The 22,423-nt window shown below is 41.7% G+C and overlaps 1 protein-coding gene across 1 annotated transcript in view; it reads left to right on the plus strand.

Annotated features, from left to right (window-relative positions):
• The window catches only part of nup160 (nucleoporin 160), a 29,031-nt gene that overhangs the window by 131 nt on the left and 6,477 nt on the right, over window positions 1-22,423 (plus strand). Inside the window, exons 2-28 of the mRNA XM_070907358.1 lie at window positions 2,774-2,882; window positions 3,175-3,385; window positions 4,741-4,963; window positions 5,345-5,535; window positions 6,342-6,578; window positions 6,972-7,069; window positions 8,107-8,191; window positions 10,312-10,380; window positions 10,862-10,945; window positions 11,411-11,581; window positions 12,382-12,481; window positions 12,644-12,813; window positions 13,312-13,425; window positions 14,013-14,180; window positions 14,577-14,713; window positions 15,215-15,285; window positions 15,688-15,838; window positions 16,216-16,285; window positions 16,898-16,996; window positions 17,124-17,243; window positions 17,809-17,904; window positions 18,594-18,688; window positions 19,624-19,720; window positions 19,969-20,074; window positions 20,176-20,336; window positions 20,493-20,553; window positions 21,126-21,236. Of these exons, the coding sequence (XP_070763459.1) occupies window positions 2,774-2,882; window positions 3,175-3,385; window positions 4,741-4,963; window positions 5,345-5,535; window positions 6,342-6,578; window positions 6,972-7,069; window positions 8,107-8,191; window positions 10,312-10,380; window positions 10,862-10,945; window positions 11,411-11,581; window positions 12,382-12,481; window positions 12,644-12,813; window positions 13,312-13,425; window positions 14,013-14,180; window positions 14,577-14,713; window positions 15,215-15,285; window positions 15,688-15,838; window positions 16,216-16,285; window positions 16,898-16,996; window positions 17,124-17,243; window positions 17,809-17,904; window positions 18,594-18,688; window positions 19,624-19,720; window positions 19,969-20,074; window positions 20,176-20,336; window positions 20,493-20,553; window positions 21,126-21,236 (3,405 nt within the window). The remainder of the gene's footprint in view (window positions 1-2,773; window positions 2,883-3,174; window positions 3,386-4,740; window positions 4,964-5,344; window positions 5,536-6,341; window positions 6,579-6,971; window positions 7,070-8,106; window positions 8,192-10,311; window positions 10,381-10,861; window positions 10,946-11,410; window positions 11,582-12,381; window positions 12,482-12,643; window positions 12,814-13,311; window positions 13,426-14,012; window positions 14,181-14,576; window positions 14,714-15,214; window positions 15,286-15,687; window positions 15,839-16,215; window positions 16,286-16,897; window positions 16,997-17,123; window positions 17,244-17,808; window positions 17,905-18,593; window positions 18,689-19,623; window positions 19,721-19,968; window positions 20,075-20,175; window positions 20,337-20,492; window positions 20,554-21,125; window positions 21,237-22,423) is intronic.

Here is a 22,423-nt window from a genome sequence, read left to right on the forward strand (position 1 = left end):
GTTCAATTGTTTCTATACGTTTGTCTCAAAACGAGGGTTGAATATTGTGACATGCTAACTATAGCTAGCACCGCTAACACGCTGGCTAGTAACGTCAGCGTGTAGTCTAATGTAATGGGCCCTGATGGAGTGTGACTATGTGTTATTATTGGTCCGTAAACATTTTAACTTACCTGTTAAATTCCCCGTCGTTGGCTCGTGAGTAGGTGATGCACGGTGCAGCAACAGCTATTTACCTCCTCTGACTGTGTTCAGATGTCCTGTTCCTGTTCTCTCATTAGCTGCAGCTACTGAGTTAACGTTAGTCGGTAGCTCGGATTTTGTGGCTCACCTGTCAAACAGTAAAGTATGATAGCTAACGGGACACATGAACAACAGCTATAAAACAATATAACTATAACTATTTAGCTTGTCAAGTCCGCTATCCTCGATGACTCGCCAAATTGTGTGTGTTAAAAACGAATACTTTAACGTGGTCTGCATAGCCTCGCTTTGTTCCTCTCGTTTAGGTTATTATTAATAGTGAACAGGAGTACATTATTAATCCCTAAGGCAAATTACAGTATAATAGCAGCCATTATAGCAACCACTTAACATAAAACACAAAATTATAGACAAAGGGAAGAACAAATAAAAAATAATATCACATAAAAAAATATGATAAAAGTTGAGAGCATGTCCTAAATTGCAGACCCACCTCCTCAACTCATACACCAGACTCAGTCAGACGTTCGAATGTCTTTGATTTCCATGCAGTCAGAGAAATCAAAAGCTGGCCCTGCTTATAGTTCAGGTTTAAAATCATCTCTCCTGATTGGCTGCTGGCAGCTGTGTCAGCTGGACAGCAGGAGAGGAAGTTGTACTAGTGTCTGGTTCAAAAGTAGTTTAGTCGACTTGATTAACTTTCAGCCCTGGAGCGTCGCAGCAACCATCAGACACAATCACTCTGCTCTGTTTCCATCAGTCAGTTTGTTTCCATCTCGGTTAGTTTGTTTCCATCAGAGTTAGTTTTTTTCCATCTCAGTCCGTTTGTTTCCATCTCGGTTAGTTTGTTTCCATCTCAGTTAGTTTGTTTCCATCTCGGTTAGTTTGTTTCAATCTCAGTTAGTTTGTTTCCATCTCGGTTAGTTTGTTTCAATCTCAGTTAGTTTGTTTCCATCAGAGTTAGTTTGTTTCCATGGGCGACATTACGTTAGCTAACATTACTTGCGTCTATTTGATTAAAAGGAAATTACATAACATGAATAAACGTGACTAAACGTAACGTGAATAAAACTTTAAATATTTCCTCATCCGTGAACATGATTTCTGTCTGAGTCAACACAAGCTCAGACACAATGTGAGGATCTCTTGAGCATCAAATTGTTTAGCTGTCAAACTTAGTGACAATCTGTCTGAAGCAGCAGAGACGGTTGAAGCATTGGACATCATCAGTCACATGGGTTTCTTCAATTAAAGGCATAATATGTAACATTTCCGCTTTAAAGTGTCTAAAAACAACTAGCCCTATATTATAGTTTGTTGAGTTATGTACTTACATTATCACAAATGTTTCCAACAATGTTCACACCCAGAGAAATCTAATTTTATTCAAGGTAAAGGTGTGTTTCATTTGGTCGCCTGTCAATATCCCCTTTACCCCTCTAGTTGTTATAACTTGTGGGGAAACACCAGATGATATGAGTGAAGAAGGAACACAATGTCACAGAGTTACACTGAATAACAGTAAAACAGCATCTTTCCTGCCACGCAGCATCATTCTTCATTAACTGCTGCCATTTTGAACACAGTAATCCAGTAGAGACCTAATTTATTGATATGATATTTCAATATCGGTCTAGCTTACAATGATGTGCTATTATGACAAGTGGCTCATGCCAGCCACCAAGCTAATGTGCACGCTAATGTTATAACATTACAACAATGTTGTACAATTTCCCCCTGGGGATCAATAAAGTATTTCTGATTCTGATGTTCAACATGCTCATAAAGTTATTTTCAGTATGACTGTTTTCACAGATAACAGAGCTGGGCTGCCTCACGACAGACTTCGCCACATAACGTTAGCTGTAGGGATCGGTATCATTAAGATCTTAACTACTCTTATAAAATATTTAGGGAATAGTCAAAATGCATCATAGATGAATGTCTTAAACTTATTGGATTTGTTGAGATAGGAAATCTATTTTCTTCATTTCTCCAATACAGAGAGTAGAACTGATATCGATACTACAGTTTTTAATAATTTGGCCCCAGGGCCCGTTCAATACCGGGTTTCCCTAGTTAGCTACAGTAGCTGTATGTGTGGTCAACTCATCTAATGGTAAGGTAGCAAGGTAATGTTACGTTTGCTAATGTTACTTGCAGCTATTTCGTTAAAAGGAAATTGCATAATGTGACTAACCGTAACATGACTGCAATCATTGTGGTTTAACGATGAAGACAACAACTCCCATGATCCCACGCTACTTCATGACGTCATCAAACTAAGTTTTTAGTTATTGTTTTGATTGAGAAACCCCTAGCAGCAGAAATGACATACTGTGTGTTTAACACACGCTCAGACACAACGCGAGGAAACCGTGATCCTGACAGGAGTGAAACAAGCTTCGCTCTCGTCGGCCCATCACTAGTGTTTGACATTATAACCTCTGTGTTCACTGCTGATGTCGTCCGTTTCATTCAGGCTATGTCGTTTTTTTCACAGCTGTCACATGATCCAGTCTTCCTCATCTCAGAGTGAAACGTTATTATAACTGTTTCCCGTCTTCAGGTCTGAATGCTCTTCCTGGTGGTGTGAAGTTTCCCGACAGTGCTGGAGCGTTTCATTATGAGGAGAGTGGGAAGCTGCTGTCTGTCACCAGTAACCGATTCATTCACTGGTCAGTAACATCAGCATCTACACATTTCCTCCTAACCTCCTCCCTGAAGGTTCCTCTTCATTGGGAACATGACTTATTTATTACTTCAAATCTGTGCTCATTCAGAGTCAGAAAACCAATCTGAAGGTCAGGGCAGTATCTTCTGTCTCTGCCACAAACCAAGTAACATAATCACACTGAGCTGAGGTCGGGCAGACACTGAACAGATTCAGCTCCATTTTAACCCTGAAGTTAATCATGTCAGGAGTTACTCCTGTATAGATGTGTGTTAACACTGTGACTGTGTGTGTAGGTCCACGGCAGGAGACACGGTGCAGCTGGTGGAGCAGTCTCTGGACACCAACCTGCTCAACCACGCTGTCAAACTCAAGTTCACCCACTGTACTGTGCTGCCTGGAGGAGTCAACATCCAGGAGACCCTCAACAATGTCATCATCCTCGTCTCCACCAATCAGAGCGTCCACAGACTGGTGCTTCCTCACCCCACACGCATGTACCGCAGTGTGAGTAAATTGTACTGCAACACAAAGTGTTACTGACGTTTACACAGGTTTGCAAAGTCTATTCACTGTTCACCAAGCCCCACCCCCCTTAGTTGCTGTTGCTAACCTGTCAATCTAACATTCCCACACAGCTCATAAACAGTTAACAGAGATAACAGATTTGTCATCAAAGTCCAGAGAAACAGGTTAGCTGTTCGATCCCCGTCTCCCCCGTCCACATATTGAAGTGTTTTTGGGCAACATACTAAACACAGTTGCTCCCAGTGAAGGCCAGCACCAGCTCGGTCGTCATCAGTGTGTGAATGTGTGAATGAGACCAATCTGTAAAGCGCTAAGTAAGTCAAGTCCATTTACCATTTGTTGGCTGAAATGATCAGTTGTAGCCAGCTAGCCTAAGCTAATGCTAACACTAAAACTCTGTGAGTTGGTTGAAAACTCCAGCTGACTTTTTAATGCTGACTTGTTTGAAATTGAGAGTCTTGTAAAAGACTCAATTAAATATGCACTTGATGATACATACATGATATCATGCTAGCAGACTGAGGCTAAAGCTAACAGGTCACATCATGCTTACAGACTAAGGGCCTGTGTTCACAACACAAACTATCTGCGAAATTGGGTAGACTACTTGCTCTGGATGAAGGGAAGGCTGAAGCACGTAGGGAGAGAGGACGGACCCGCCGGTCTGTCTGGTTTCATGTGACTTTGTGTGCGTGAAAACATCTCAGTTGGTCTCTGTGGTATTTGTCCCCGCCCCTCCTCCACTGTGATTGGACGGCTGGGTACAAAGTGACAGTGACGAGCGCAGTGTTTCACCCAAAGTCGAACATTTTTCAACTCTCGGCGATGACTAAAAAACGCAGAAAAGACGCTCAGCGCTTCGTTGCGCTCCTGGCATTTGTAGCAGAACATTAATACGAGGCGCTCCCATTGGAAACAATAAAAACAAAATGCACTGGCCTCAGAAAAAAAACACTTTGGTGGACACAGGCCCTAAGTTTCTCCTGCCGCGGATTTACCGGTGGACGTATACTGGTAGACATTCATTCATTCATTCGGGGAACTCCAGTTCTGCACAGTAATTGTGGAAACCAAGAAAGTCTCGACTGAGCAGAGAACTTTTGTACATACTGACACAGATAAGACTGAACAAGTGACTCTGGCGTTGTGTTGAAATGTGCACTGTATGTTTGTCTGTCACTGCCTGTATAATGAACACTGAGGGGAACAAGATGTTTAGATCGAAAATCGAATCATGATTTTGAAAATGGTGACACCCCGTGTAACGGTTTAACCTGTTCTCCTGCTGTGTATTTAACGGTAACAGTAGATGTGTACCTGCCTTTCGTCTCCAGGAGCTGGTGACGGAGCTTCACATGCAGTCCATCTTCACTGATGTGGGGAAGCTGAGTCTGCAGGACCCCTGTCACAGTGCCATCATCCCCAGCTTAGTGGGACAGACGGGGAGTCCCGGCACCTCCACGGTCTGGCTCAGTCAGTCTGGAGAGGCTCACTATGCTCTGGCTTCACCTGCTGGAGGCATCATTGTGGTCACTCTGCCACCTCACGACACACAGGGTAAAGACCAGTTCTCAGGTTAACATGTTCTCAAGTCTGTCTTAAAACTACACTCACATGCCCACATGCACATTGAAACGGTTATGTGTTGGTCATTCCTCCTTCTTAAAGTCATTTTAAAGTGATGTAAGTAAGTGATGGAGGATAAAATCCACAGTCCTCGTTTACCTGGAGCTAATTTGAGGGTTCAGTGGTGAGAGTTATGCTCAGTGGCCAAAGGATCCGGCTGGGATCTGGCTGAGCTCCAGCTCAGTCGCTGCTTCAACTGTATGAACATGTGAGACCTTATCTACATCTGTACAAGGACTGTGTGTGTGTGTGTGTCTGTGTGTCTGTGTGTCTGTGTGTCTGTGTGTGTGTGTGTGTGTGTGTGTGTTGCAGGCAGTGTGTCGGTGCTGGAGCTGAAGAGGAGCTCCATGATGCAGAGGTTGTCCGGCTGGATGCCCACAGCGATCCGTGGGGAGCAGAGTCCAGCTGATCTGGTCCTCAGTTTGGCTGTCAGAGAACTGGAGGAAGACTCCTTCATCTTCGCCCTTTGTCAGGATCACAAACTGCGCATGTGGTCGTTCAGGGTGAGACACATATTCAACCAATGAGCACTAGACACACAGGCGGTGTTCTGGCAAAGCCTCATGGGAGGTGTAGTTGTTGAATGCTAACAGAATAATACTTTTATTGATGTTAAATTCAAATCAGATTTCACGTAATTATCCAAATTAGGAAATTGATTTGACCAGAGATGCCTAAAAAGGTGAAAGCTTCACAGAAAGAACAATTACAGAGAAAAACTTCATGTTGTCTCATTAACCGTCTTTCCCTAAATATAATACAGACACACACAGATAAAGACAAAAAGAAAAGACAACATTAATGATACATAATGTATAACTTTAAAACTGAGGACAGAATGAGACATTTACAAACAGCAGATTGTTAAACAAAGGAAGAGTTCAGTCTTTCGATCTGAAATTGTGATTTTCTGCTCGTGGGTCTGAACTCAAACACCTGATGAAAAGGGGTTTATCATTTAAGATCTATCTTATTTAATATGAAGTCATAATGAAGTCTGCTTGATATCAGTCATCTTACTTTTTATAATGTGCTGCAGTGTGATCCTTAACACACAGATCAAAGCTGACGTTACACTGTAAAAACATGATGATTCAACCTAAACGTATTTAAGTGATAAAAGAAAAACATTTGTTCCTTCAGATTATTGGCATCTTCAGAGGGTGGAGACTTCTTTCATTAGTCATGTTCTTTTGACTAGAATCATTGATGTATAGAGGGCTGTATGTATAGTATGTACAGTGTCAGAAATACTTGATGTGTAAGTACTGCATCATTAAACAAGTACTTGCTATGTGTCCCCCTGCAGGAGCAGGCGTGTCTGCTGGAGGCGGACATGTTGGAGTACATGCCAGCCTGTAAAGGAGTGAAGCGTCTGGCCGGTCAGGGTCACCGTCTGAGGCTGGCCTTCTCCTCCACCACCGGCCTCTGTCTGTGTGTTTACCTGGCTGTTCCTCAGAGAGGACAGTTCACCGTCCTGCAGCTGGTCGCCACCGACAACAACCGCTACAGCCTCGACCACATCTCCTCTCTCTTCACTACACAGGTGAACTGCAGATCTAATGTTTACACTGTTGTTTTTATGCCTCTGCGACGGAGCCAAAAAGGGTCAAAGGTCAAGGTCACTGTGACCTCACAAAACATGTTTTTGGCCATAACTCAAGAATTTCAATTGAATTTCAATTCCATTTTGTTTATATAGTGCCAAATCACAACAAAAGTTATCTCATGACACTTATAAAGCAGGTCTAGACCGGACTCTTTATAATATTCATTGATGTGGTAATTTTGACAAAATTTCACACAGATGTTTGATGGGATACAACAATGAAGTGAAAATAGACTTCAGAGCTTATCGCTACCACGGTTTTTAATTATTCCGTTTAATACTGGGTTTCGGTACTCATCTCTATCTGTCTGAATGTGTCTCTGTCAACAGGAGACTCTGGTGGATTTTGCTCTGACCTCCACTGACATCTGGGCCGTCTGGGTGGATGACTCCAATGCCACTGTAGTCAAATACATCAACTTTGAACAGTAAGTAATCACATGAATGATCAGCAGTGGGAGAATATGAAATGAAAGGATTACGTGAGTGAAGATAATAACATGAAGTTCTGTAGTTGAAGTCCTCAGAGACAATTATTTTATTGACCTTGTGTCCACTTTTGGCTTTGTTCCACTTCCTGTTTTGTTGTGGGTAAATAATAATAGTTTAATAATTAGAAAAAGAAGTCTGTTGGTTATGATGGTCACACGGTTTTCCTGCATCAGTGTCTGTTGCAGAAGTAGCTCCAGAGGGGTATAGTGGAGGACTTGTTTCTGAATTGTACCTGGTCATGTACAAAGCTCAATACATTTTGGCACGACTTTAGCGGCATCATGACAAAACTTATAGGATTTACCTTCCCATTGGATCCACAAATTTTGCTTATTGGGGAATTTTACAACCATTAGTGCACATTTAAGGAACTTCCAAAATAAGTTTTTGGAAATAACGGTGACATGGAAGTCTGATTCCAATCTCCCCATAGCCAGATGGTTTTTGGAAATGAACAGCTGCTTCCTTCTTGAAAAGATCACGTATACTCTTAGAAATGAATACAACATCTTTCTGAAGATTTGGCAGCCCTACTTGACCAATACTGACACTTTGCCAACACCTTTATCATATTTGATATAGAAAATGCTACTGGATTGATGCACCATTAGTTGTAAGATTAAGACAGGATTATTTATATATATATTATAATTCATTTTGTGTTGTATTTATTTATTTTACTTTTATTTTGACTATTACCTACTCCTTTTGAGGTCCTCTTTTAGTTTGTATGTGGGTGGGGCAGGGAGGGGATTTGGAGTCATGCATGTTTGTGCGTTCTGTGTGTTGTGTATGTCTTGTTAAAACTAGAAATTTGAAGAAAAAAACAGTAGCTCCAGAGGCTTAAATAGAGGAAGGAGGGGGAATATTTAATTCTCCATCTCCTGTGATATTAATTCATTTAAATTAAGCTTTATTACAACACATGTACAGTGTCAGTGTGTGTAATATTGTTTGTGTGTGTGTTTTCCAGTAACACAGCAGGTCAGTGGAGTCAGGTGTTTGTTCAGCCTCCACCAGAGGAAGAAGTCCATATAGGAGTGGACCAGGACCCCAGAGTAAGACCAGTTCCACACCAACAACCGCTGAACTGTGACCTCTGACCACAAATAGTGATCAATAAAATGATTACATACAGCTGAATTTAGAGCTAGAACGATTAATCAATGAATCAAGTAGTAGATTGACATTTTATTTTGACTTCAACGATGAATTATCAAATTAGGTGCCACTTACTTTTCTGTAAAAGATTCTCTAGTTTCAGCTCCTGAAGATTTCCTGCTTTTTGTATGCGATGTATTCATTTAAATGAGTGGAAAGAGCATTATGTTCTCTCAGCTTGCCTTTGTTTCACGCCGCCCATTGCACCAAATCCTTGTGTGATCAACTCAAAACCTTCGCCAGTCTGGGTCTGTCTCCTGGCCTGGGCTGCTGGCTGCCCGACTGTGTGCACGTTCCATCTCGTGTTCCCCCTCTACATTCAGCATATCTTGAATCAGTTCCTCCAAAAACCTAACTGCAGCTCCTCCTTCTTTGCCCTCTGGATTCCAATAATAGGAACATTCAAATTCTAATGTTTCCCAGAGCAGCTCCACGTCTTTCTTGCTAGCCGGAGGATTAGCCAGCCTCTCTTTCTCGGCTGTTTTGAAATACTCCACTCACTTCTTGACCTCATCTATTCTTGTGATTAAAGTGGAGAGTTTAGTCTCCACCGACCCTGCGGTGCGGCGTATTTCTTCCAGGCTCTGTATCGCTGGAGAGCTTCATTGGTGCTGCATAGATGTGACCAATGTCGTGAGGCTGCTGCTTAAGTTTTCTTTTAAAGATATCCACTCTCTGCTCCATAGTAGCTAAAAGCGTCCTCGCTGTGGGTCTAAGACCGGGTCCTAGGAACAATCTCTAGAGACTGCCAGAGGACCTGAGGAGTCTAAAATGATCTTCAAAGTTTTTTTTGAATATTGTGTACTGTTGATGTAGTACATGGAGTTTGAAGATAACGAAGATAAAACTCAGGTTATACATTTCAGGAAGGGAGAATTTAAATTTCACTTTGGCTAGACGCTTCTTTTGTACAGTGAGCATTACAAATACTTAAGACTTACTCTAGATGACCATCTTACCTATTGAAGAAGGAATAAAGTCTTGTCACACTCTGCTGGTCAGGCACTGGGAGCTGTTCTTAATGAGGTTCAGTTATGTGAAGGGTCTTGGTTATAAAACCTATACACAGTTGTATAAATCTTATGTCCGTCCTATTTTAGATTATGGTGCAGGGGTCTGGGGTCATTGTAAGTACAGAACAGAGCTATGTGCTATCTGGGGTATATTATATTTTATTATTATGGGCGACTCCTATAAAGGTACTATCATTTTTTATATGTATGTATGTTGGATATTAATTACCATTTCTAGTTTTTGCATGTTTGAGCCCACTCACAGCCCATGCTCACCTACTCACCCGGTCTTCCCTGACAATGTTACGATGGTGGAGGGCTCAGTGGTCGATGACTGTCAGCCATAGCCTTCGGCCCGACCCTAACCTATAATAGAAATGTGTATCTCAGTCCTGCGTGACTGTGTACCAAATTCCAAAAAAGTCTATTCACATTACGCAAATGAACAAAAAATCCATCATGGCAGACTTTTAAGGTCCAAGAGGCTTTTTTGTAGGGCACATTGATGGATACATTTTGAGTCAATCGGAATCACCATGTGAGGGGCGTGGCCTTTGCAAAATGTTGTCTTTGGGCGTTAATTACAGCGTCACCATCGGACCGATTGGGCTCATATTTCTTGGGAAGCATTTACATATTTCCAGTTATTGGGCCAGGTTTCATGGTTTCAGCTCATACAACAAATAATAATAATAAACTGGCACAAACTCAAAAATACTATAAATAAATAAGTACTATACATCTATACATACATACAAGTATAAGTACAAACATCACAGTATTTATTCATACACACACGTGTGTATATATATATATATATATATATATATATATATATATATATATACATACTTGTGTGTGTGTGTGTGTGTATATATATATATTTACAATACATTTTTAAAACTGAATCTAATCATTTGAAATCCATTATCCTAACACAGGCTGACTGTCTCCAAGTGACCAGGTGTGTCGTCATGGTAACTTTATGTGTTGTATGTTTACAGGAGACGTACCTGGAGGTTCTCTTCTCTCCTCTGCGCTTCACAGCTTCAGCCATAGTTAAAGCTCTACAGGTGAGGAGCTGCCTGCTGAAGGTCCCACTCTTTAGACTGACGGCTGTGTCAATGTTAAACTCTCAGCTCTTTCACTCTCTTCCTCTTTTTGTTGGGAAGCAGTCAACATGTTAATAATGTCTTGATATTAATGCTAGAATCATCCAGTACTTCCTGGTTTTGTGAATGAAGTTGTACACAAGTTGAAGCAGCTGACCAATCAGAGACTGTCAGCCCTCTGAACCATCAGAAGATTTCTTACTCATGATTTCTACTTCAGGTGAAAATCTTTTAACCGTGCTGAGTTAAGTTACACTTAATTGTTGATGTACACAAAGCAATTGAACTTTGTCTTTTCACGTCCCTCCTAGTTACACATACCCCCCCCCCCCCCCCACCCAGAGAACAGCCCCAAACATTTTTACTTTATTTCCTGAACTATTTTATATTACATATACTGCTTTGTATAGTTGTTATATTGGGCGGACGATGTGTGTTACAGATCTACCGCAGAGGCTCGGAGAGGATCACTGATTTGTCCTGGGAGACTCTGAAGAAGGAGGTGACAGTGGCTGTGGAGAGCGAGGTAATCTACCACCGTTGTAGTCTGTGTATAGGGTTTGTCTCCACAAAGAGCTCCAAGATTCTGTCCAGTGATTCCTTTCATTTTAAAATCTTTGTTAATCAGTGACCTCCTCCGTCTGTCTGTCCTCCTCCTGTCTGTCGTCCTCCTCCTGTCTGTCGGTCTGCCTATCTTCCTCCTGTCTGTCTGTCTTCCTTCTCCTGTCTGTCCTCCTCCTGTCTGTCTGTCCTCCTCCTCCTCCTGTCTGTCTGTCCTCTTCCTCCTGTCTGTCTGTCCTCCTCCTCCTCCTGTCTGTCTGTCCTCCTCCTCCTGTCTGTCTGTCTGTCCTCCTCTTCCTCCTCCTCCTCCTCCTGTCTGTCTGTCATCCTCCTCCTGTCTGTCTGTCATCCTCCTCCTGTCTGTCTGTTGTCCTCTCCCTCTCTGTCTGTCTGTCTGTCCGTCTTCCTCCTCCTGTCTGTCCTCTTGCAGCTGCAGAGCAGCGTGACAGAGTTTGAGTTTTCTCAGGAGGAGTACCGTCAGCTGCAGGTGGAGTTCTGGTCCAAGTTTTATGCCTGCTGTCTGCAGTACCAGGAGGCTCTGTCTCTGCCTCTGGGTCTGACTGTCGCCAGCCACACCAACATGGTCTGTCTGCTCAAGAAGGTAAGAACAAGAAGGATTCTATCTCGACTGAGCAGAGAGAACACAGACTTACAGACTGAGCCAGTGACTCTGGGGTTGTGTTGAACATAAATGTTTAAGTCTAAAGTCAAATCTATTTGTGGATTTGGAAAATCGTGACACCCCTAGTTCTAAGTATTAGGGCTGGGCACCTCTCCCTTTATAAGTTTGATCTGATACATATCTAGATACGTGGCTTCGATATGATTCAGGGACGATACATCTTAATACACAACGATTCAGTGCGATACGATGCAATCTGATACAGTTCTTAATATTTGTTTAATGTAGGCATTTGTTTTCCATAATAAATTAATAATTTTATAAAAGTAGCATAGCTTACCTTCAAATAGATACTGTATATTTTGTGAAAGACCAGGAAATCCTAAGTATTTCTGTTGCCCAAACAGACTGACAACAAATTCTGTAACAACAAGCAACGTTCACAATGTGACACGTTTCCTCAAACAAGACTCCAAAAACTAATCAAACAGGTATGTTCTGATCGAAAACTAAACAAAGGCATCCATGAGGACAGCTACGTGTTATCCTGCTGTTTTCAACAGCTGTCGTAACTACGACGACAACAGATGCATTTGGCTGAGGGTCACTTGTCTCACCAGGTGAGAGTGTTGACATTACATTAGTAATAGACCTCAGAGCCTTAAGTCACGGTTCAATTCAGCTGAACCAAACTTTTAACTGTAAACAGACAAACTAATGTTCATCATGTGATTATGTTCAGAGCGAAGAAATTAAACAAAGTGCTGTTTGTGTTTCAGGGCTTTGTGTCGTTCCTCCTGCCCTGTTTCGCTGTGGATCATTTGTACCTTTCGTATGATGAGTACCTGTTCTCAGAGGAGGAGACGCCCATTGCTGAAGGTACTACACCTGTTATCTGCTGATGGTGACTCCACTACAACAAGGCTGAAACTTATTCATACTGTAGTAAGCTTGATGTATATGTATATATATGTATATATATATATATATATATATATATATATATATATATACTGTATGTTGTAATAATGTGGTCCTCAGACCCTGAGGTGGGGCGGGACGTGCTGCAGCTGGTTCAGTGTCTGCGGCTGGTCAGTGATGCGGTTTCTGGAGAGATGGCGTATGAGATGGAGAAAGCTCTGGAACATCTTCAGTCACCTGAGAGAGCCGCTGAACTCGTCCTGGAAAGCATGCTGTCCAATGACAAGTCAGTCACCTGACATGCACACTGATCACACATGGGGGGGATGTGTGTGTATGTGAGTGTGTGTGTGTATATATATATATATATATATATATACATGTGTATGGTTTTTTTATATTGTTACCATTGTTATATATGTTAATAATAATGCAAATTATTGTAATGATAATGATAATAATAATAATCTTGACATCTTGAACCCTCAGTCTGTTTTTCTATTACTTTAAATTTTCGACAGATTTCGTCAAATATAATGAAAGTTACTAATACTATCAAAATAGTTATCAGTTTTCTGATTGATTGATGGACTAATCAGCTAACTTATGTTAGTAATGAGTTTCACAAGTGTTTTAGAAGCTAATAAAGGGAATTAATATTAAAACTACGTTGTTAATGATGAAGTCTAACAGTTGCATAAACTACAAACCTGTAAAATGTATTGAAATATTTGAAGTAGTGTTTAGTTTAAGTTCAAGTTTAGTCACGCCGTGTTTCCTGCAGTGAGAACGTGATCGAGGACATCCAGAACAAACTGCAGGACATTCGTAGCCCAGTGGCGGCCATGATGGTCCTGCTGAGGGAGATGGACCTGGAGACGGACTCAGAGGTCGGAGGAGAAGGACCCATCACATCTGGTAGGAAACAGCTGATTAACTCTGCATGATACAGATTTGATATTTAATAAAGAGTCGTTGTTTCAGTGTCACTGTGCTGAAGTTTGTTGTCGACATGACAACCAGGGACAATTAATAAAAACGTTTGGTTCATGTGACATCATGTATCGAACTTTTCTTAGTGGCTGGAAGTATTCATGAGTCTGGTTCAGTCGTCTCAGACTGTTGAATCAGAGTCAGTAACTGGGAAACTGTTAGAAGCAGAGAGAGCCAGTCTGATGTGGAATAACTGCATTTTATCAGCGTTCTTAATACGCTGACTTTTCTTTTCCTTCGTGTTTAATGTAAAAATGCATTTCATGTGTTTGATGTGATTATTAAAGGTGTACAGAGGAGGTAAACACAGGTAAATAAAAGATCAAGTTTAAAAACTGGTGGTTCAGATACATAGACCCATGATTGTCCTGATGTTTAACAGTATATACGTGTGTGTGTGTGTGTGTGTGTGTGTGTGTGTGTGTGTGTGTGTGTGTGTGTGTGTGTGTGTGTGTGTGTGTGTGTGTGTGTGTGTGTGTGTGTGTGTTCCCTGATCCATGCAGGTCAGAGTCTGAACATGAGGATCAGCCTCTCTCAGCTGTACGGCAGCAGCTCAGCTGTGTCTGTAGTCTGTCAGGCCGTCTGTCACATGACCATGACCAGAGCCCTGTTCTGTAGAGACCTGCTCATCCTGCAGAAACTCTACCTGCGCTTCGGAGACAATGTACGCACACACACGCAAGCACCTGCTGTGACCTTTTCAAAAAATTTGAATGAATTTGTTCAAATTCATATACAGACAAAAGCGAAGAGAGGGAATAATAATCCATACATAATTAAAAACAAAACAAACACACACACACACACTGACACTGTCTCCAGGTTGAAGAACAGAATCCTGATCAAATAACTGACCTCTGGACAGATTCAGATTTTAACCCTGAAGTTAGAATCAGGACGAATTTCTGTCAGATCGGTTGTTGTTTGACGTTCAGTTTGAGGACACGACGTTTAGCTGTCTGGAGTTTGAGCAGATCTGAGGTCAGATTTACAACACGGCTGCTGTCATTAGATCTGTTATAGACTGTAGTCACTTGGGTTTTTTGTGTGTGTGTCTCAGGTGTTTCTGGGTGGGGGGGCTCAGCTCCTGCAACTCCAGCAGGACCTGATCCCTCGGAGCTCCCACCTCCTGTCCTCGTATTACCTCCTCAAACACATCAGTCAGAGCCTGGCCTCGTCTGTCCCCATGGATATCATGTGAGTGTGCACAAATACACATCTGCATGTATACTAGTGTACACACACACACACACACACACAGACGTTTAGACTTAGGTCACTTTTGGGAACATTATATAGACTTAAATTCATTTTTCTCAGAGGCTTACCCGAACCACTGACCAAAAAATCAGCTTCTTACCAATTGGCGACACAGCTTTTGTCCCCAATTGGACAAGTCATCCCCAGTTAACTGGTCTTTAATCTGGAATGTGTCCCCGAAGGCAGACTAAGTCAGAAACACACACACACACACACAGACTCCAATGTGATAATTTTTTTAATTAACACAGTATAGTATAAATAAATAAGCATTTGTTTTGATGCATTGGATCTCACATTAGTCTTTTAATAAGTTCCTGATTGTATTTAGATTCATTGTGCCGCTCTAAATGGTGTGAAAATGGGTCTGGAAGGCTTATTTCTATAAAGAATATCAAACAATATCAAACTGGTTTACTGACCTCTGACCTCCTGCAGAGACGCGAACCTGCAGCACCTCACAGTGTTGCAGCTGTCGGACACTCCAGCCCTCTCCACCAACAGATCAGGTCAGTGATACTGAACTCGGATCAGATTAAACTAAAAGGAACTTCTTCACTCGTCTCTTCTATTTCCTGTCTGTATTCAATACCTTCTAATAAACAACTGCTAATAATATATTATAATTAATAATTAGTTCAGAAGTCGGAAGATAAACACACTGCATATTGACGACTATTTATCGGCTTATCACAGATTTAACAGTGTCAGAGTATCTGTCAGCTGATCAGTTAATGTCATGAACAGAACTGTTTTGTCCACCAGAGGGCGCTGACAGGTTGATTTATACACTAATATGTTTCGGAGTCACAATGCCTTTCCATTAGTTTATTAAAGAACTAATCTTTAGTTGCTTTCATGACGTGGTGTTGAGTGTGTATGAGGTAACAATAGTACCTCTCTCTCAGCAGTGTTGAGTCCTCAGACGGTGGTGGAGCTCTTCTATCAGACTGCAGCCAGGAAGATGATCATCTCTCAGATTTACTCTCAGCAGCAGAGTAACTCTCTGCTCCTCTGGACCCACATGATCTCTAACGTGGTCAGCCTGCTCGCTCAGCTGCTGTATCCTTCCTTCAACAACAACGCACTGAGCATGTGTTTCTTTTCTACAGACACTTTGGAAGGCAGTAGAATTGTAATGTAATGCTGTCCTGGTGGTGGTAACAGACACGACTTCCTCAAGATCATAAATACTTGTCGAGTTATTGTAAAAAAAATCATAAAAGTAAACTGAGAACTCACAGACCCAACCAGTCCCATGACAGAAGAAGAGTTAATCTACGTTCCTGCTCCTCTCAGTCAGATTATCACAGCTGGCAGTGAAGTCTCAACACAATCTGTACAAACTGCATCATATTTATATGTAATTTATTCTGATGACTTCCTGTCTTCACCAGTGTGCCATTGTTTGTTGTTGAATCTTAACTGGTGTCTCCCAGTTGGCCCAGTAACCCTGGTTTCCAGTTCCCTGAGTGTCTGATGGCCAACTGTCAGTACACACAGCTGCAGGTGACTTTGTTCATTATATTATTGATACACTGACTCTTCTTCATCACACTAACATGACGTCTTCATCCTCATCTCAACATGTCTAGTGGTTAAATAGCAGCTGGACTTTTTCTTAACTTTAAATTTGACCTTTTTACATGTTATTTATACATACATGTTTTTTTATTATAATATTGTTAATAAGCTGATGCTGTAGCATTGTTTTTGTATAATTATGTGTGTGTATATATAATGTTAAACAGCATATATGCTGAGCAGCAGCTGTTTCTGGCTGCAGGATTGTGGCTCCGTTGACGTCATGTCGCTCTGCAACATCCAGACAACATCATGATTTTGTTAAGAAGCCAATTCTTAATTTGTTGAGCTGTCGTCACGCTCCACTGTGATTGGCTTAGCTGTTTCAGAACGATGAGACCAGTGATGTGATTGGCTGAGAGTGTATTTATTAATCATCACACCCTTTGATCTATATTCACCTTCACTCAGCTCTTTAACACTTAAACATGAACCAGAACAGCAGATGGAGACAGTTTGAGACACCAGCACCTGAGTGGAGTGTGACAGTAGTCAGCAGAATGAGCGCCTCAGGTGTATCTCACCTATGTTTTTCAGGAGTACGTCAGGCTGATTGGTCCCTGGTGTCAAGTGAACATCGGCTCCTGTCGCTTTATGCTGGGTCAGTGTTACTTGGCCAATGGGGAGGGCCAGAAGGTGGGTCACAACAATCAGACCTGTATATTTGTACAGTGCGTAGACTCAGACTGATGATGTTGGTTTGTGGCTACACGCATGGAGAATCTGTTGACTCCTCATATCTCCTCTGTTGTTGTCTCCTCAGGCTCTGCAGTGTTTCCAGGAGGCAGCAACAGAGGTGGAGAAGGAGGAGTTCCTGATGAGACTGACGGGCACTGAGGAGGAAGAGGCTGCATCCACCCCCAGATTACAGTACTACAACAAGGTATACATGACACACAGTTTCATGTCTGATGTAAGAACATCTGCAGAGCTGAAAACAAGTCCATCAGCTGATCAACAGAAAATTAAAACAGGTTTCATGTAATTTGAAGACATCAGCTTAGACTGTAGATAAAATCAATTTAATTAGAAAACAATCACCAGAATAATCAGTATTGAAAATAATTATCACAGGTTTAAACATTCTAAAATATATCTCACACACACATTAAGGGGTGTACTGGGAAAGAAATTCAAACTATTCATCCATTTTACAGCCACAACAGTAACTAACTTGGCTGTGATTGGCTGGTGAGCCCAGTCAAACATGCATGTATGACAGGAACACAAAGAGGGCTGGTCAAGAGACAGACACGGCCGAACGACGGTAAAAGCTTTTTTTTTCTTTTTTGACGGTCCACTTGGATTTGTCCCGTTTTGCCAGATGGCCAGTACAGCAGACAGGTGAAATTCAGGTAGAGCTGTTCAAGATGACAACCACTGAAACTACACAAAACTGCCTTTCAAATACTTCCTGTTTATACACATTCATGTATGCGTGTGTTCAGGTGCTGCGGTTGTTGGAGGATGTGGGTCTACCTGAGCTGGTCATCCAGTTGGCCTCTCTAGCCATAACAGAGGCCGTCAACGACGTCAACAGCCAGGTAACATTTAGCACTCAGGTAGCAGTCAGGTAAACAATCAACAGCCAGAGTAACAGTCAGCAGTCAGGGTAACAGTGAGGTCAACAGTCAGGGTAACAGTCAACAGCCAGTTAACATTTAGCACTCAGGTAGCAGCCAGGTAAACATCAACAGTCAGGTAACAGTCAACATCCAGGTAAACAGTCAGCAGCCAGGGTAACAGTCAGCAGCCAGGGTAACAGTCAACAGTCAGGGTAACAGGTAACAGCCAGTTAACAGTCAGGGTAACCATCTGACTGACTGAGCTTTATCATCACAAACATGGCGGACTGTGACACAAAGAGAATAAAATAGTTTTTTCTCACAGCAGAATATTATATAATAATAATTATAATTTATTTTTTCTGAGGGGAAATGAAATAGATCATATGATTGTTGATTGTTGAGCCGGGCTCAGACCACAGGAGTTTTGGGCCAATTTATCCCTGATTCACCCCTCCTGACAATTGGAGGAGAAATCTGGTCAGGGACCTTGGTTGGTACCGATGTTCAGCCCCTATTATCTGGTAATGTGAGGGGTTTATGATAATATTTAATCTGCTGCTGTGTTGTTAAATCAGAAATACTCTCACTGAGTTGAAATAAGCGCTGCTCTCTATAGTAATATATGTGTAAATATGAATGATATATAAATCTGTGGTTCTCTTCAGGCTGCTCTGTGGACTCGAATATTCAAACATCATCTGGACCTCGGACACAACAGTGAAGCTTACGAAGCCCTTACACAGAACCCAGACTGCAGCATGTATGTATACACACACACACACACATATATATTATATCATTTGGTCTTAATGGAGATGTTGGTGGTACACGTTGGTCCAATCTGGTAAGATCTGGTGACTGTAAAGGCTGTAGCATTTATTGTCATCCATACATATATACACACAATTTAAGTTATAATTAAAAGAAGTGGGACAGAGTTGTAAAGACAAAGGACAAAATTGATATTTCTTAGCGTAACAGCATTTAAAAGTAAAGACTTAGTTTTCAGAAAGTTGTTGTTTTTAATGACACTGGTGGCCGTTAAGTGAACAGCAGTCAGCATCGTTGCTCATACCTGCAGTCTGTCAGGGCGAGCGAGCCAAAACAGTGAAGTGACATAGAGCAGACTGATTTACAGTCATATTTAGAATAACGTTACTATCTGTAATGTTCATATATTTTATTTGGACCATTGGCTCCGTGATACAGACTAGCTTCCCGTTTGCAAGTTACTTCATCAGATAATGTTACGAAGCAACCAACACCAGATCCATGCTGTTTAGCTAACTTACAGCTAGCTGGCTAAACCTAACTTTACCTTAGCTCAGGTTACCATTAGAGTTGTCTCCTCCTGTCTTGTATCACCATCATCTTGGCTAGTAGAGAGCAACAGGCGGCGATTGCCGATATATTCACACAGGTGTGTTTGTGAAGCGAGCCAGATACAACACCGGCAACCCCTGTAGTTTCAGTTACACGTAGTTACACTCTGTTCACACAGAGTAGTACATGTAAATTATTGCATATTGTTACACATGGCACATTTTTAAACATTATAAGCTTCTCAGAGCAACTGATGACAGTTAAACATGAATTAAAAAGAGCAGAGTTGGATGATTTATTATTTTGGTTAACAGCTCATTCTGCTCAGTATAAAATAATTTGATCTGTATATAAACCTTGTTGTGGTCTCAGGCAGCTGGATTGTCTCCGTCAGCTGGTGGTGGTTCTGTGTGAACGCTCTCAGCTCCAGGATTTAGTCCAGTTCTCCTACGTCAACCTGCACGATGAGGTAAAACCTTTACCTGACCCCTCTATTAAAGTAAATAAATGAATAGTGTGGTATGAATATGATTTGATAAAAAAACACATCAAATCCCATAATAAAACTGCTATATCCCAAATAACACTGAAATAAATTATAGTGCCAGATTATATTGTCCTCACAGAGTTGTGATTTTACTGTAGTGTCTCCTTAAAGAGGAGGAAACAGTTTAATATGACAGAAAGATGAGTTAACTGTTGTATCATCATCATCAGGTCGTCAGTATCATCGAGTCCCGAGCCAGAGGTTTGGACCTGCTGGCTCATAACTACTATGAGCTGCTGTACGCCTTCCACATCAACAGACACAACTACAGGAAAGGTACAACGTCTGGTTACTGAAGCTGCACGGCTGGTTACTGAAGCTGCACGTCTGGTTACTGAAGTGTGTGCGTTTGTGTGTGTGATGTGTGTAATTTTTAGCGGGGACGGTGATGTTTGAGTTCGGCATGCGTCTGGGTCGTGAGGTTCGGACTCGTCTCGGCCTTCAGAAGCAGGTGAACTGTTACCTGGCTGCTCTCAACTGTCTCCGCCTCATCAGACCAGAATACGCCTGGATCGTCCAGCCGGCCTCCGGAGCTGTGGTACTTATGCACACATATAAATATATATGTACACAGACACACACACGCACACACACACACACACACACACACAACAGGACCTGCGCCTAGAATTGCTGATATTTTGTTTTAAGTCTGGTTGATGTAAATAAAGCTGAGTGTGTTTGTTTGCTGCAGTACGAGCGTCCAGGAGCGTCTCCCAAGAGAAACTCTGACGGAGAGTTTTCTTCTGAACCAGGTGACATCAACCGTCTTTAACAAAACTTTAATAGCAATCTCACTCAAGACTCGTCTTGGACTTAGTTAGCCACCTCTCCCCCTGAATAAAACTGAGGTGAGAGCTTTGTTGCTATGGCAACAATCTCTTAGAACGTCAGTTAGAAGACACAAAGACAGATGGGTTTGTGCTGTTTACCTTTTCAGTTATCTTCTCCAGGTGTCGCTTCAGCTTTCTGTTTAGTTGTTTAGTTTACTTTGTATTCCTCCAGCAGATGTAAAATGTGTTGATCTTCCAGCGCTAAGTGTCACCGTTCCATCTGCCATTTTTTATCTTCTGTAAAGTGTCTTATTTCACCCATAATGCATTGCGCGACAGGCTATCTAAGTCAGTCCTACATCAGTCACTCATAGGGAGCTTTATGCATCAGGTACATTTAAGTGTCTGTGGCAAGTCTGACTTAAAGTTATATTTAAGTCAAAGACTAGGTCTGTTTTTATTGCAACTGGCCCCTGCTGACCTTTGACCCTTATGCTGTGTATCACCTGGTGGTGGTCTTCGTCTTCTTCTCTGACTGTTGTTTCCTCCTGCAGTCAAACGTCAGGTCGACATCCTGGAGCTCAAGGACCTGGAGAAAGAGTATATCCTGTCCCGCAGTCGCCTCACCCTCGCCCAGCACCACCAGCCGTCTGCCGCCATTGCTGGTACACCAGTACAACTACACCTTTTACACCAATACACCCACACCTATAACACCAATACACACGCACCTGTAACACCAGAACAACAGTAAGTAGTTGTAGTGGTCTGTGGTTTATGATCATGCAGAGGATGTTTCCAGGTTGCTGTTGACACAGATCCCTCCGTAGTTATTGGGGTCGAATCTGTCTCCACTTATGTGGAGCGGCGTTGTCAGTCCTTGGTTCCAGATGTTGGTGAAGGTCCTGGAGCTGAGGACAATGTTAGAGTTTTAGAGGGCCAATTGGAATGCATGCTGTGAACACCACAGGCCTTCTTGGTTTGGAGGGTTTTTATTTTGTCCTGTAGTTCTTTTAGTGTAATTGGGGAGTCCAGCGGTTTCTGGTAGTCTTTTATGGTTGGCTCTAAACTTTGTAGTTTATCTTGAATATGTTAGTGCTGTTTAGTCTTCTCTATTGGACCAAAGAGACTGGAGCTCTGGTTTACCCACACATCTCTACACACATTAGTGTTCCAGTTTCCCCAGTGGTTTGTTTTTAAGGATTCTTCAGTATCATGTAGCTGGTTTCTAACATGCTGGACCCTTTTTATCCTTTCTGTATTCTTATACTGTTTTAATGTTTCACCATAGTGAAGACATGTGTTCTGGTTGTCTGGCTCTCTGTTTTTGGTTTGGTAGGTTCCTTAATTGCTTTCTGAGGTTTTTACGTTCATTGTCAAACCATGTGTCAGTGTTCCTGTTTCTTTTTGACGCCTTTAGGTTTGATAAAGAGGCCGAAAGGTCAAATACATTCATAACGTTTTCTACTGTTCATCTCTTCACTGTTGTGTTGGAAGGCAATTTTATTTATTTGAATTGGCTCAGTGTATGAAATGTGCTATACAGGATAGAAAGATACAATAAAGGTAAATCCATGTATAATTAAAACTAAGATGAGATAAAAAAGACAGCACAGAAGGATTAGAAACTTGTAAAGAACATCTAAATCATGTTTAAGAGAATGCAAGGAGATATGAGTATAAGGTATTACAGTGCAGATTTGTGCTGCCCTGGACTTTTTTAATTTTTTGAGGGTTTTTTAAAAGCTCTGACAAACAAACATTTTAAGTCCTGATTTGCAGCAGAATTTTAAACTCAACTCTGTGGGATGCTGGAAGCCGATGCAGTGATCTCATCGTTGGTGTAATGTGG

This window comes from Enoplosus armatus, chromosome 6, assembly GCF_043641665.1.
Source record: "Enoplosus armatus isolate fEnoArm2 chromosome 6, fEnoArm2.hap1, whole genome shotgun sequence".
Taxonomy (NCBI): Eukaryota; Metazoa; Chordata; class Actinopteri; order Centrarchiformes; family Enoplosidae; genus Enoplosus; species Enoplosus armatus.